At 34.4% G+C, this 15,159-nt stretch overlaps 2 protein-coding genes across 3 annotated transcripts in view; one reads left to right on the plus strand and one right to left on the minus strand.

Annotated features, from left to right (window-relative positions):
* The window catches only part of LOC124299642 (mucin-5AC-like), a 92,450-nt gene extending 81,545 nt beyond the window's left edge, over window positions 1-10,905 (plus strand). The window contains exons 8-12 of the mRNA XM_046752910.1: window positions 1,205-1,388; window positions 1,688-1,956; window positions 2,416-2,908; window positions 3,532-3,678; window positions 4,492-10,905. Coding sequence (XP_046608866.1) covers window positions 1,205-1,388; window positions 1,688-1,956; window positions 2,416-2,908; window positions 3,532-3,678; window positions 4,492-4,898 — 1,500 coding nt within the window. The 3' untranslated portion in view covers window positions 4,899-10,905. The remainder of the gene's footprint in view (window positions 1-1,204; window positions 1,389-1,687; window positions 1,957-2,415; window positions 2,909-3,531; window positions 3,679-4,491) is intronic.
* Window positions 10,906-11,261: 356 nt separating this feature from the next.
* On the minus strand, window positions 11,262-15,140 carry LOC124301417 (RING finger protein narya). 2 transcript variants are annotated; one of them, XM_046756414.1, is made up of 5 exons: window positions 14,937-15,140; window positions 14,545-14,694; window positions 13,796-13,977; window positions 13,282-13,502; window positions 11,262-13,145 (listed from the first exon to the last, which is right to left on the minus strand). In XM_046756414.1, exons 2-5 carry the CDS (start codon window positions 14,651-14,653, stop codon window positions 12,908-12,910), a joined length of 750 nt encoding a protein of 249 aa, XP_046612370.1. In that variant the 5' UTR covers window positions 14,654-14,694; window positions 14,937-15,140; the 3' UTR covers window positions 11,262-12,907. The 2 variants fall into 2 exon arrangements, with proteins under 2 accessions (XP_046612370.1, XP_046612371.1); XM_046756415.1 differs by lacking the exon at window positions 13,796-13,977 and having other exon boundaries at window positions 14,545-15,121.
* Window positions 15,141-15,159: the final 19 nt, after the last annotated feature.

Genomic DNA, 15,159 nt, shown 5'->3' on the forward strand with positions numbered 1-15,159 from the left:
GCGTGTAAACGTGGTTGGAGGAAAAATTAAGCGAGTCCGGAGAACGAGATTGTTCAGGTTTTGCGCCCAGCTGCCCTAGCTTACAGGCTCCGTGAAATTCCTGAAAATTTGTTGCCTCCGTAAACAGCGTCGTTCGACGTTGATTACACCCGAAGATCATGCCTGCGGTGTCTCAACTACTGATCCCCCGTATACGGACATATTGCCACACTTTCCACCTGCCGTACCTACCGATTTACTTATTTTATTTCTTTGAGAGCTAAACGTGTGCGGTGTATTATTCTAAAATTTCGTGAGTTCTTTAAGGACGACGACTCAGTCATTGGCGATTATGCGTGACACCGCTTCGAGGTGATATTGCACGAGAAATGCATCCGTTATCCTGTAGCTCGTGTTGTTTTAGCACGTAATCACGGTTGTACGTTGTACATACAGTTTTGTATATTTTTAATAGGCGGTGCGCAACCGAAAAGGCGAAAATACACGGCGTCATTTCGTTGATTCAGGACGTCAGGTTCTCGGAAATTATTCTTTATCGTAAAAATATAGACATCTAGATTTTGGATGGAGGAAAGTGATTTTGAAACGGTGTCTTATCAGAGTTTTCAATACAATTCGGAGAAGCAACAAATTTTAGCCCAATTTCAGACGCTCGGTTGACACTGCTGGATATTCTTGAGTCTTGTACAATTTAAATTTTCTTGAAAAAATGTAAAAAAAAATTATATAGATGCATTTAAATATTCACGCCTCTCACATCCTCGATACACTTGTAATCGTTGTTATACCTCAGATGAGTGGAAGTTTGAAGTGAAGCACACTTCTACAGTGGATCTTTATACCTTTTTCACCATTTATGTACCGTAGCATGCGTAGAACGCACCGAAATACGTTTTGCTCAAGTTCACCAATTACCAGATGCTGCAAACTTTTTTTTAGGTATCGCATTGTACGAAACGCCCTACTCTTGTAAGAACAATGGATAAATGATAAATAAACTCGGAATGTAATGTAAAGTTTGAAAGTCTCCTAAGCATGTATTCGTCAGACTTAAAAACTACATCAATACACAATTTTCATTATAACCACTTATTCAATAGTAGCAATAGATATATTGCCGATGAATAAATCAGAAAAAAATGTATGTGTCGTGAGAAACTTTGTCCATATTAGTTGTCGTTCATTGTTGGTCTTTATGTTACAGACGCTGAGGAGAAAAGAACGGGAATATGAGCATGAAATGGAGACGTTGGCGAGAGAGAAAATAGCAGCTCAGCAGAGGCTGGTTGGACTTAAAAAGGAATTGGCTGCCACCTGGGATCACATCGACTTCAATACAATGCTTCCAGAATCAAGTACTAACTTGGATGTCACTGCAACTAAGAATGGTATGTGTAAATGCTCGTAGTGAAATTATAGTGGTAGCAGCAGTTTTAATTTCCTAGAAAGTAAAAATCCGTTCTCTGCGTCACACACCAAGGATGGATTGCACCGTTGCTATCCTGACACACGTTGACGCTATAGCAAACGTATATTTGCAGAGCATTTTGTTGGTTCACATAGGCAATGCGCTTTGAAAATATGCAACATATGTATTATGAAAATATGCTAAAGTATCATCAAGTATCACTAGTAACATTGATATTGACAAGAATGATAAATAATTTGAAAGTTTTTAACATTCAAGTTGCAGAAAGTATGGACGTGGATGTAACTAGTCTGGCGAGAGGTGGCACCAGGTATAGCAGCACGAGTAGTTTGAGCAGTGCAGCAACGGCGAGTTCTCCACAGAACCTTCAAAGCACTCACTCAAATACAACTGTTCATAATCAAGTCGCAACTGCTGCCGTTGTATCGCAGACTCAGGGTCTAAATCTCGCTCAAAGCTCTAGAGATAGTCCCCCTGCCAGCTCTAGCCCTGGAGCATCTACACCTAGCATTCCCACCCCAGCTCAGGTGATTGTAATAACATAATACATATCTGTATTGTTGGATACTAGAAATTTTGAAGTTATTGATTTTTTTTTTTGTTTTTTTTTTTTGCAGTAGGATTCCTTTCGCATAATAACTTTTTTCAATCAGTCAGAGTACTGTTTATATTTCTTGGTATTGTTTAGCCACGAATTTTCCAAAGTTTTTTTCGCACCATATGCCAAGGACGAATTGCATAATTACAATTCTGTAATGAAATGGTGCTAAAGCAACGCAGATTAGCAGAGAATGCGATAACTGTGAATCGTCTGTTCTGGAAATTTGCTACAATCACGTTATGGCATTAGAGTTTTGAAAATGTATATAATGACTGAAGGCTATGTGTGCAATTAAAACGGTAATTCTAAAATTTCGTATTAAAAATCATGTGGCACTCACTGCACCGACACTGTTGTGATAGTGAAACACCGTTTTGATTTTCAGGAGAAAGTCAATTCTCCCCCTACTATCGTACAGCAGTCGCATCAGCTGCACTTACCGATAAGTGCTCAAATGTTGAATACCAGTCAAGGCCTGGCTACGATTGTTAGTCCAACCCTTCAGCATCTTGGTCCAGGTCTGCGAGTAATTCCTGGTGACACGAGACAACTTTTGGTTACTCATACAACAGGAAACAATGAAACGCGACCCTTAACTCTGGCTGTGCAAAACTCATCTGATCAGTCGCGACCATTGATTGCTGTTCAGTCAAATAATGGAAGCGAACCAAGGCCTGTTGCCTTGGTCGTTCATTCTTCGGCGGCAAATGATAACAGAGTTACATTTGTGCATTCCCATCTGTCCAATAACGACAGGCCTCTGGCAGTTGCTGTTCACTCATCAGCAAACGATGTCAGGCCAGTTACCTTTGTTCATTCTGGAAGTGAGGGCAGACCGCTAGTTCTTGCCACACACTCTCCTGCATTGAACACTACTAGTAAGTTGTTATCAATTTATTAAACCATTCGAGTTCATGCAATCTACACTAAACTATCAGCATATAATAATAATTGTTTAATCTATTAGTAATTAGGCAGCGGCTTGTACTAGTTTAATTTTATTTATATGAAAAACGATCAGATCATCTCAGATCATAGATTCGTTATTAATTTGGTTTAATTATTATGATAAATGAGATCAACTCGTAAATGAACATAACTAGTTGCCCTTACAGCATAAGTTGAATTATAAAACGACGGAAAATTTCAGATTTGTTAAAAATTGTTGTCCTAATTCTGCAAGTAGTTGATATATTGTATTCAAAGTTTATCCCACGTAATTATATAAGTAGTGAATATTTCATACCTCACTGTTTTACAAATTCGGAAATAAACAAGTTCCTTATTTACATTATGATTTGATTCTCTTGAAACTGAAACAATAGCAAAATTCCATACTTTTATATTCCTAGTATATGTAGAAATGTATTAATAAATAGTGTGTCACATAAATTTTATGAGTTTAGTTTGTTTACTTGTACAGATTACAATGTGTTTATTTGTCCTATGATATTTGTACTGTGACTTAATAATACAGCTTGAACATTATTCACCGTTACAGGTGGTCAGGCAAGAATAAGAACAGGAGCCCCACAGACGACGCAAGCTATCCATAAGATGGTGGGAGGCGTCACCCTCGTTGGGGGTAATGGTTCAGAACTGACAAGACTCCCAGGCGGTGCAGAATTGAATATTCTACCTGCGAATGGTGTGTTTCGTTCCACCAAGCCTCACCCCCTCACTATACAAGGAGGTGACTGACCATACACTAAAGCACAGTTTCATAAACTCTGGACTACACGCTCTAGTCATTTTGCAAATTGCCTGACCAACACGGTACGGTTTGGACTTGTGGAGAATGTTGATAGACTGATGGAATTGCTAAAATGAAATTTTTCCACCATTACTGAAAACGTTCTTCAGCCAAACTTTTTGTTATGTATTAACTAGTATTGATTTACACTCCGAGGATAGCGAGAGCATACATTTTGGCAAAATACATATTTCAAATTGAATTAACATCTATTAGTCAGAATTGCGGGTAGAGCGCATGAGGCCAAAGTCTGTGACTGTGCAATAAAGTAATGCCTCTTGTTCGACAGCCTTTTTCAAGTTGTTCCAAGTATAACATACGTTTACGACTACTCCAATGTTATATTTTCCTAACATTAAACGTGGAATTATCTCGTGATATAGATTATTGTCGATTAATATTCTGACACATGATTTTCATTAATATCTTCAATTTTTCTTATTACATCATCAAACAAGTCTGTAAGCAAGTAGTCTAACTGATATATTAGTTGCATGAAAAAAAAAAAAATCGAACAACCTGTATTAGAAATTTCATCGACGACGATGCAAAATATTGCAACTGGAATCCAGACAACACAAATTCCCCTCAGCCTGGCCATATTATTTTCATTTGTCTTCTAGTTTTTACCTCATACTTTCTACGTGGCTTCAATAATGTAGTCAGTGAAATAAAACTAACAATATGACATTTATTATGTTGATCTAGGCCTGACACTGAGTCATGCAGGGGTATCGCTCCAAACAACAACGACCAAACCTGGTACTACCGTAATGCAGAGCACTCCGTCCACAGAGGGTATAGCTCACATGGTTACTCCTTTGGGGAACCAGCATACCCCCTTATCCGGCTTGACGCCTCTCGTGACGCCAGTGACTGTAGTGTCACAGGGAAATCAAGTAACTGCTCATATACTGGCGCCTTCTAATCTTGCCGGTAAAATGATCACAACCCCGATACTAAAGTCAGTTGGTCAGATGCCGCTCGTAAATGCGCAATACCTCAATACGGCCACTTTGGTGAAACCGGTTGTTGTTGTTAGTTCACCGTCAACCACGGCCTCGACTACTGCTTCGAATTCGCTACCTACCTCAACAACACGTTCTAATGTCTGACAGAATAAATTTTTTAATAATATCACGTGAGGCATGATGAGTATAAATGCGATTACCTGCGTTTTGTCGTACGAAGTAAAAAAACGGAAATATCAACGAACGTGCACAGGCGTTTTGATTGTGGGGAGGTTTGGCTATCCAGGGCAGAATGTTGAGACCTTTTCTCAAATCGTCCTTGCATGGAATCTCTACATTCTCAAGGACAGTATTTATTCAAAATTCTGTACATCTAGCAAGTAAGTGCAAGATATTGGGTTTTAAAAGTACAGACGCCGATAACAACTCTGGGATAATGAACACTATTGACATACTTGCTATTTTGGAAGACAGGCATTGGGATATTACTTTCATGGAATAGTCCTAGCCTGAAACTTCTACATTCTCAAGTGCTGTATTTATTTAGAATTTATTATTATTATTTTTTCTTCTCATTTCTTCCTAAATTTTTCTGAATCCAAGGAAGCCAACACTGCAAACTTTCGTTCAACCTATTCGAATATTAAAATATATTGACGAGTTGATCACCATCTCTTTAAATTGTTATTTATTGAATTAATAGGTGTGCTACTGCTATGTGTAGGATTTGATGTAGCCAAAGATTTTATGTAGGTGGGTTTGAGGAATTGTATTGCAAATCATGCAATCTTCTAGTTCGTACGTAACCAGGGCTTTCTACTTGTGAGTATACCGAAATCAGCATAATAATTACATAATATAAATATACAATATCACATAAATATAAAATTAAAAATTCTCACTTTGGCTAGAGATATAGGATTGCATGAACATGCTTGGAAACATGTCTTTCCTGTAGTACATACAAACCAGGGATTCATAATTTATTGTTACATGCAGGGGTTGAAATTACTCTTGATCAAAATAAAGGAAACAAGCAAGGTTTATTAAAACTAAGACTATCATTGCAATTGCTATAATTCATTTTTTTCTTGTGGGGAATATAGAGCTGATGTTTGAAACGTAAATTATATGGAGATGTACAGCACAGAGTTCAAACGCTTGAATGATAATGAAGACATACCATGACGTAGCAATGTAAATATGTACTTGAGAAAGACTATAAATATCTATATTCTAAATTATAGTCAAAGTTCAAAGCTGATATCAAGTAAATAAATGTGTCAATGATTTTTTCTCTTCATATTTTTGGTGATATTGTCCTTTTTCATGTATAGGGCTATTAAAATGTAAAATTATAGATCAATTCTCCAGACCTTCAACTCTTAACGGTTAAACACTTGTCTAGAGGGAAAAAATATTTCATTTACTCGACTGGTAAATAAATAAATATATCCTCAAATCGACATGGTCCAAAAAGTAGGCAGATTAATGAAAAGACCTCGAGGTTTCAATCTCTGTTTCTACTTGGCAGATCTCTCTGTTATCAAAGTAAAGCATGCTCGGTATTTTATTAACCTACGTAAAATCTTTGTTATGGTGAGAGAGAATCTGAATGTCTGATGGCTCATTGGTTATTCTATGACGAATCAGTGATATGGAGATATATAGTTGGAACATTTTGTAGTTACTAAATAAAATACTCTTAATAAGATGTATGCAGAACAATTCACACAGCTCAGCATCAGAATGTTTATTGGATTTGAGAGCATTATTTGCGCGTCAGAAGTAAGTGAATAAATCTTGAGAAAATAAATGTAATGGATATTACATAAAATTCGCCCTATTCTCCTTAAAAAAATGTATTTCTTGAAAAATATGCGTTAATCTGCATATATCCCACTTGGTATGTTCTTTTACTCACCATCAAAAAAATTGAGGATTGCGACTGTTAATTAGTTTCTTTCCAATGAACTTTGAAATGTGGTTTGGCTCGTGAAGCGGAACTGGCTTGAACTGCTTGAATAAAAGAACATGCCTCGAACTTAAAAATTGTTCGTTATTTCTGTAATAATGTTTTTTTTTCTCTTCACCGCACTGTTGCATGAACACCCAGAGTCAGTAACAGTTGTTAACTTAATTTGCGATTGCTATCATACCTGTACTTGGCGTAATTTATTTTTTTTTGCAACACAACTGTGCTCATCACATTATTTGTTTGACGCGGCTTATGGCTACATCTATCATGTCAGTATTTGGAGCATGATCAGATTTGAATTTTCTATATTGTATAGATATTTTCCGAAAGTATGGCCAATTTTTAAAAAAAATATTAACAATTATCGTGATTGCAAAGCATCCGAGGGTGTCTCTTCATTTGGAAAAGAAAATGTTAATATGATTTGATTGTTAGTAAAATGTCATCTGCTGCTGCAATGTTTTTGAATATTTTGTAACACACTTTGGCTCCGCTGATTTCATCGAGAATAGAATGAGCCTATACTACATATGAAAAATTACGTGGTTGATAATTGAATGTTTGGCAATGGAAAGATGACCATTATCCATTGGTCAATTTGTAGAATTTGACGAAATTCAAAATTCGGACACGTTTACGTTCGTATCATCAGGTATTACGTCGATTCTTTGGAAAAAAAAGCTGGGTTGAATAACAACTTGGTTCATCAAAAGTGTTTCTGAATATTATATCATATATAATAATACAGAAACGTATGTAATGACCTGACTTTAGAAACTAATTGAGTTAATCACTTTCATAAAGTGTTGTAAACGGACTTTGCAATATAATTTTTTGAGGCAATAGCTGTGCTTATCACCGTAAGCGACCTCAAGGAATAGAAGACCCACACAAGAACAAAAGCTTCTGATTGGAAGTTTGACCAATCAGATTTGTTTGTTCCTTTTAACAATAAAACCGTAGGAGGTCGTTCCATGTGTTGAATGCAGCTAATACATTAAACACGCCAGCCGCTTGATCAAGATATTTTGTCACATTTTTATATCAATTCATGCCTTGTGCATTATTTTTCTTATTTACTAACAAATACGAAATCCAACATACCACGTTTGGTAAATCGAATGGCTTCTGTGTATACATATCTATGCTTAGTTTTCCTTCGTCTTTAAATTAAACTAATTTCTTATATTCTCATTTCTTGACAAGTTCAATTTTACGTAATGCTTTTTATATATACCATATATGGACTGATTTTGGCACGTTTTGAACGAAAAGGTTGTTATATTCTCGGCATGTGTGATTGTTGGCAGTTTTGCCACTGTCTACTTTCGTATACTAGTATTAAACATGCGTATTGTACCTTTTTCTTTTTTTGTTTTTCCTTTTTATTAAATTATTTTTTATTGTGAATCCACAGTGTGATTTTATATCTTCCAGTAAAGTCAACTTACTGGCAATTGTACAACCTTGTCATACTGGCATTTAAAATAATCGGTGCCGCAACATGGCTATTCGTAGTTCACCTTCACGCATATCTCATATGTACAGGGTGCCTATGATAATTAAAGACGATTTAGAGTTTGTATGGTTTACCAAATTCTCACTTGTACATTTATATAGACTGTGGATAGTAAATGTCATCATTGTCTTTTACAAAGTTCTTAGTGGTTTATTTTTTTCTTAGTCGTCAAATCATTTCACATACATAATATTGTGCATAAATGTCCGGTTTTCTTTCGAAACGAAATGCTGTTTATCAATTTAGTAAAAACCCAAATGGCAAATAGCCTATTCTCGTTTGCTATCATTTTTTATACAGCGTATGTATACGTACATACGAAATCATTGTTCATCTTATGCTAATATGTATGTAAAATTAATTGCTTTTACTGTGCTCATGTTTGCTGCAAGCGAGAATACGCAGTAAGGCAAGTGTACTAGTTATTGACACCCTTAGACGCAATTATTGACCCTTTTATTTCACAAAATTATTAATTTACAGCACAAATTGTGAATTTCTCAATGACTAAAACCAATTGCTAGAGGGTTGGATACTACAAATTTATTTTCTTGTAATTTTAGAACTAAGGATCAACCAGATACAACCAAAAATGGTCAATAATTGGGACAGGGTCAATAACTGGTACACTTACCTTACATAATTATCTAAGATCTCAGTTTTGACAGCAATCGTATGTCAAAGAAAGTCGCAAACTGATAATATCAGAACTAAATCAACATCATTATAAGCTATTATTGTTACATGCAATTAATGTTAAATTGCCTAATCATTGAAATAGGTTTAAAGACAAAGTGGTACACCGTAATAACAGATGAACTTTTTAAAAAAGCGGTAAAAACAAACAAATACGGGAAAGAAAATGAATCTTCTAAATATGCAAGGCAACCGAGATTTAATAGTGGGTTGGGTATGGGTTGAACGAGAAGGAAGGGAGAGTGTACACGAACAATGTGATATAAGTAATTAATAAAATTAATTAACAAACGTAATAATTAAGGGAAATAAAAATTATTTCCGTTGTAGGCATCCGCCGTTAATTATATTATCCAACTAACATCTCAAAAATAAAAATAAATTGAAAACAAAACGAAAAAAAAAAATACAACAAAAAACATAATTACCATAATTGTACATAGTATACAAAACAAATGAATCACGAAATATAATTATATTGAATACAACACGAACGCCCAATTTTTACTCCACTGGACGTATATATTCCAGCGCTGTATATCCCATGCAATGAAGTTCATAAAACATACTTTGAATGGCAAGCGTATCGGGATAAATGAAACATAACAAAAAATGAAACATAGAACTTGTCGAAGTGTGTTTTATTAACTCGGTCGTCCTATATGTGTCAATTGTACATAGTAAAAAGAAAGTTTCTGACGAAGAAGGGAAAAGAATGATGCAATCCATATTGAACAAAATGGGTTACACTTCTCTTTTTGTCTTTTTCTTTCACTTTCACCAGCTGGAAAAACATTATCTGTATTTGCTCATACACTGGACAGTACAAGTTAACTGACGTCCAAATCTTGCAAGTTGCACTGTTTTTTTTTCTTTTTTTTTTTTATGCAAAACTCGCTTGACAAAGCATAATCAAAATTATAGCCTTGATTGATCATTTATATACTGACGAGTAAGTATATTCAGATACAGTGTGAGGAGGAGGGTGTTTACTATGTATGAATAAATTCAGCTTCAACGTAATTAACTCAATACAAATTATAACGGTGGAAAATTACAAATTTTTCAGAGGTAATCAATGATCTATAAATTACGCGAACGATGTTAAATTATTACACTCACGTGTGTACTTCGCAATATAAAATTTCGACTGAGAATTATTTGCTTATCTGTACGTAGACAGATATGAGAACTGTAGCACATGTAATGTTTGAGAATTGTCAGTGTAAAAGAACTACCTGTAGCGAGAGACAACAAAACTAATCTAGATAATTCTAAAGTATTACGGTATCGTCAGTACAATGAAGTGATAAATTCTAAAGTGAACAAATTGCATTTTCATCAATCAATGCAATCAAGTTTCCAGATATGTAGTCATATAAGTTTATTTCTGTCTAGAAACGACTCTCATGTAAACGATCGTTATAGGTATATATGTTATGAAATTTGTAACAAATTTTATGGTATATTGATTACAAATCTCTTGTAATTATTACTATTATACATATGCTGTTGTCATCTGATCGTGACTAATAATCATCTCACCACCAACTTTATATGATATGAAATATTTTTTCATCAATTATTCAGTTCCACAAAATAGGATTCGCCGGGTGTTACATTTACCTATATACATAACTCTGAACAATTCCTAATTCTGTAGTGCAGAGTTGTTACCATAAGAAACAGTAGTTGGCTTGAATATGCCTGTCATCCTTTTGATCGGAAATAAATAATAATACGTGTCTTATAATATTCTAAGTGTTACTTATGATAGGAATTAGATAGTCAGAATGTAAGGTATGTATGGTTAGTGGAACAGAGACATAAGATTTAAAGTTATTTGAAGTAACTGTGTATTTAGATTACTCGTAAATTGGTCTTCTGCTGTGTTTCGTTATATTTTTGCGATACGTATAAGTTAGAGAGAAGATGAATAAATGAATAACTACATAAATCTATTTGTGTATAGTATAAGCTGAAACAAATCTCTCCAAGTCTTATGTCCAGGTTCAAAAGTACGTTGACATATGTAGGTAGTCGGGGTGGTGTTGCTGATATTACATGCAGCTAGCGTATCATGATTTTCGAAATGTTTATACCAAAAGAATTTCATCAGCTAGAATCATATTATATTACTGTAATTTTTAATAAGTGTGAATTATTCACAATTTCTTGTACCACGATAATATAGTTTAAAGTTATTGTCAGCTACGATGTAACTGTCTGGTATCATCTCTTTGTCGCTTTTCTTGGAAAATAGCATATTTAAGGGGGTATAATGCATTGAAAGCGCATATTTTTGTACTATCTCCGTATCTAAAATGAATTTCATAGTAACGTAGTTTTACCAGAGCATTTTCTTACCTTTCTTGAGTAGTACCAAAAACTAAGTTTCTTTATTCCTACCTGTGTTGAAAAACAATGTCCGCCTCTCATCGCCTTTGCATTGAATATCCTTTTTAAATTTGATAGATTTGAATTCTCGAGAAGGTTTACACCTTATGTCGACTGATTTTACTCTTAATATTTTTCTCATTCATTTTAAAAACACTTATACTCTCATCATATTATACGTTATGAATGAATTCTTTTGAGAAACACGAGTCTTTCAAAAATATTCCCTCTTACAATGTACATGCCTTTACTGATTAACCGCAAGTTGCTTTGAAGAATGTAAAAATCTCGTTTATTGATTATTTACACCATTTCATAATAATTAATTGCAAGTTATTCACAAATTTAGCAAATTAAATTACTGATCCAGAGTTCTAGCTTGTTGTTTTCGTTGCACAAATTCATAGTTGAACTGTTCCTTGTTATGGATTAGGAATAATATACCCTATATCCATCCAAGTAACTTTATGTACACAATAAAAAAATCAAGAAGTTACCATATTTTTTTACATTACATGAAATTGGTCAAAAACGTAGCGAGACTAAACGGACTGAATTTTGGATATTAAATTTCATTCTATTATGAATTGAAGTTACGACTGAATGGTCTGTAGGTAGTGGATTGGGAAAACTGAGAAGTTATTTGTTCTCCTGTATATTAACTCTGTAAATTTCTGTATATAAACACCTTGATAATATTGGTAAGTTTAATGAATGTCTATGTGTTATAATTAATGATGGCAAGTGAGGTTACGATTCTATGTAAATAAAATAAGTCGAGTCTTACTTGCTGTAATAAAATCAATTAAAAAAAAAAAGAAAAAATGAAGTGAATAAGTCATTGATGCATCAACATCGCTTTTCTCCGTCATATTACCAAGTAAAAATATCGCTTCATGCATTAATTTTTGTAGGCATAGCATTTGTCAGTTTGCTTTAATTTTTTATTAAAAATATTCATATTATTCGAGAATCATTTCTTATTATACTTTTATTTAAAATTCTGAACTGTGGAAACACAATGAAGTAATACAATTAATATCTACAGCTAAAGGTATTTCCTTAAATTGGTAATAGAGCTTAATTTAGTTTTCTGATTTAACATGTTGAGAATATGTATAATGTGTACCATAAGATTTACAGGTAATAACGATAATGTTAGAAACGTACGTAATTTTTTCTTCTTTTAAACTGCTTTGAAATAAGAACATATTCTTTCAGAGATTCCTTGGACTACGCAATGAGAAATGGAGTCGTATATCGAACGATACATGTACTATTTTCAATTGGGCTACGATATGCAGTCATAATTATGAAAGTATTTATTGCATATCTGTATGTCAAATACACTTTTAATTTGAATAATATAGAAACTGAAAGCCTGATTGAGTCATGTTACGTTCAAAATACTTGACATAAACATAACATTTTGTTTGATATGAATGAAACAAATATAGAATCATCGTGTCATTGGATAATTATATGATGAGTATTAATAAGTTTCACGATGAATGTTATTAATACAATGACAATATTGTTATTTCGAAGATAAGCTTTTTACGACTATGATAGATTCATTGACCCCAAACACCCAGGGTTTCTATTCATTGGTGTGAAATCAACGGAAGACCCAGTGCCCCTAGACCTCAAAACTTTATTCATGGTCGGAATTTGAAACTCTCTGTTACATTCTGATAGTGACGTAACATACTGTCTACCAGAATGCGATGACAGGCTGAAGTTATTTGAGTTGGTACTCAGTGGGGTAGAAAAAGTGACCTTTGAATCATTTGGCTGGTATCTGTAAAGAAATTTTGAATGAGTAATTTTCTAAAATATGTTACCTCAGTATTTCAGAGCAGAATTTCATCTCTTCTGAAATGAAGGAATGATTGGATTTGGAACTGGTATTGTACTTTCAATGTCACATGAAATACCTTTTTTTATAAGGGTATTGATTCAATGTAGACGCACCACTACTTTGACTTTGGTTACTCAGAATGTTACTGTATGGGCTGTTCTGGCTGTTTTGAAGGGCCAACTTTAGTTGGATATTTTCATGTTCTAATCTGCGTATCTTTTTTGTTTCGTCTTTAAGCTTCACGATTTTCATCTCCATACTTGCGCATATTTGCTTCACACATGTGTATTTCTTTTCCTGAAAATTCAACAGTGTGAACTCTAGTTAAACTGTGATGCCGAGGAAATGTGAGAAAACGTAAATAGTTTCTGAAAGCTTGCTTTGAGTTTCTGCACGCCCCGTTTTTGTCAGGTAAGTTACACTCCTGAAATTATAACTTCTAATATTTATGTTCCAAAATAATTTACCCGTTATAAGAGTGCTTCAAATATTACATAATTCTGTACTGAGTGTTATTGCTTTTGAGGCGTAAAAAATAATCCATGACTTTTTCACATGAGAATAATATATTAGAACGAAATAACACATACGATTTCATAGTATCTTTTTGCCACAATGCGATTTTGCTCCTCTTGGAAAGTAGCGATATTTACTATCTGCTGTAGGGTATCTCTTAGGGATGAAAAGTATGAAGCGATATGACTTTCCAATGGTTCTTGCAGGCGTATCGTGGCCACACCGATTGCATTGCATATGACGCATTGTTTTTCTGCTGCATTTTGACGTAATGAGATGTGTTTATGAATGGGAAGAATATAATGGAAACAGAATATTGTCATTATTGAACCGCTTCATAATTATTGGATGCTGCGCATAAAATTTTATTCAGGCTTCATCTATAAGATGAACAGATGGAGTGGAAATTGATTCAACATTTTTTTTTGGGATCCAGCCTTTACGGTGACTTGAAATTATACCTTCTAAGCGAAACGAATGTATTATACGACTCATCTTTGCTAGTGTAAGTACTCAGCGGTAAATGAAACTGAATTCATTTACAATGATATTGCGGAATGGAAAAAATATTCAAAGTGTTCAGATAATGAAGAATAATAGCTGCAAAAATATTAGTGATTTGCCAAGAAAAGACTTTTGTCATTTCAAATATCGAACAATTGGAGTAGTTCTCTTGTATTGCAACAGATAACAATTGAAATTAATATATTCTTAGTTCGCATTGCAGATTTTTTGTGTGATTAATCTTTGCAACTTAGATCTTGATTTCTCCCAATTTAATTATAATTATTCATCTAATACCTTATTATTGTATATCTTATACCTTGGCCGATACATTTTTGGCAATAGACATGTCCACATTTAGTCAGAGTGAAAGGTTCCTTCGCAACTTCAGCTCTGGTGTAGCAGTTGTTACAACGAATCCACCTCATGGCTTGGAATTTAATGATCTGCTATTGTATGTAAGTATGCTCTATAAGTAAGTTTCACAAGAAAATGTTATTAAACAATGAGTCTCACTGATTGTGAGAGTGCGACAAAATCCTACGACTATTTTTTATCTGAATATCACTGAATTCCGTTGGACAAGTTTTTATAGTAAGGTGTTTGGTTTCGAAGTGTTTCCACTTGAAAATTTGGCCGTTCTTCGTTTTTGCTGTTATGTGAGTGAACGAATATTTAAGCCGGTAGGCAATCTTCTTCGGATTAATGCACCTTATAAGTGATCTTCTTTACATTTAGCATGTAAGTTGTGCGATTTCCGGTCCCGAAATACTTCACAAGCGAACTAACGGTGCGACTGTGCCTAAGGCGGTCAAATTCGTGATGAGAATAGTTAACAATCGGCAATTTTCATGACAAAACGGTTCCTCAACGTACAATTCAAAATCGAACAGCCGCGAATGTAGCTCTGAATTCCTATTGGTCGGTCGTCCTG

This window comes from Neodiprion virginianus, chromosome 3 (assembly GCF_021901495.1).
Source record: "Neodiprion virginianus isolate iyNeoVirg1 chromosome 3, iyNeoVirg1.1, whole genome shotgun sequence".
In the NCBI taxonomy this organism is placed as follows: Eukaryota; Metazoa; Arthropoda; class Insecta; order Hymenoptera; family Diprionidae; genus Neodiprion; species Neodiprion virginianus.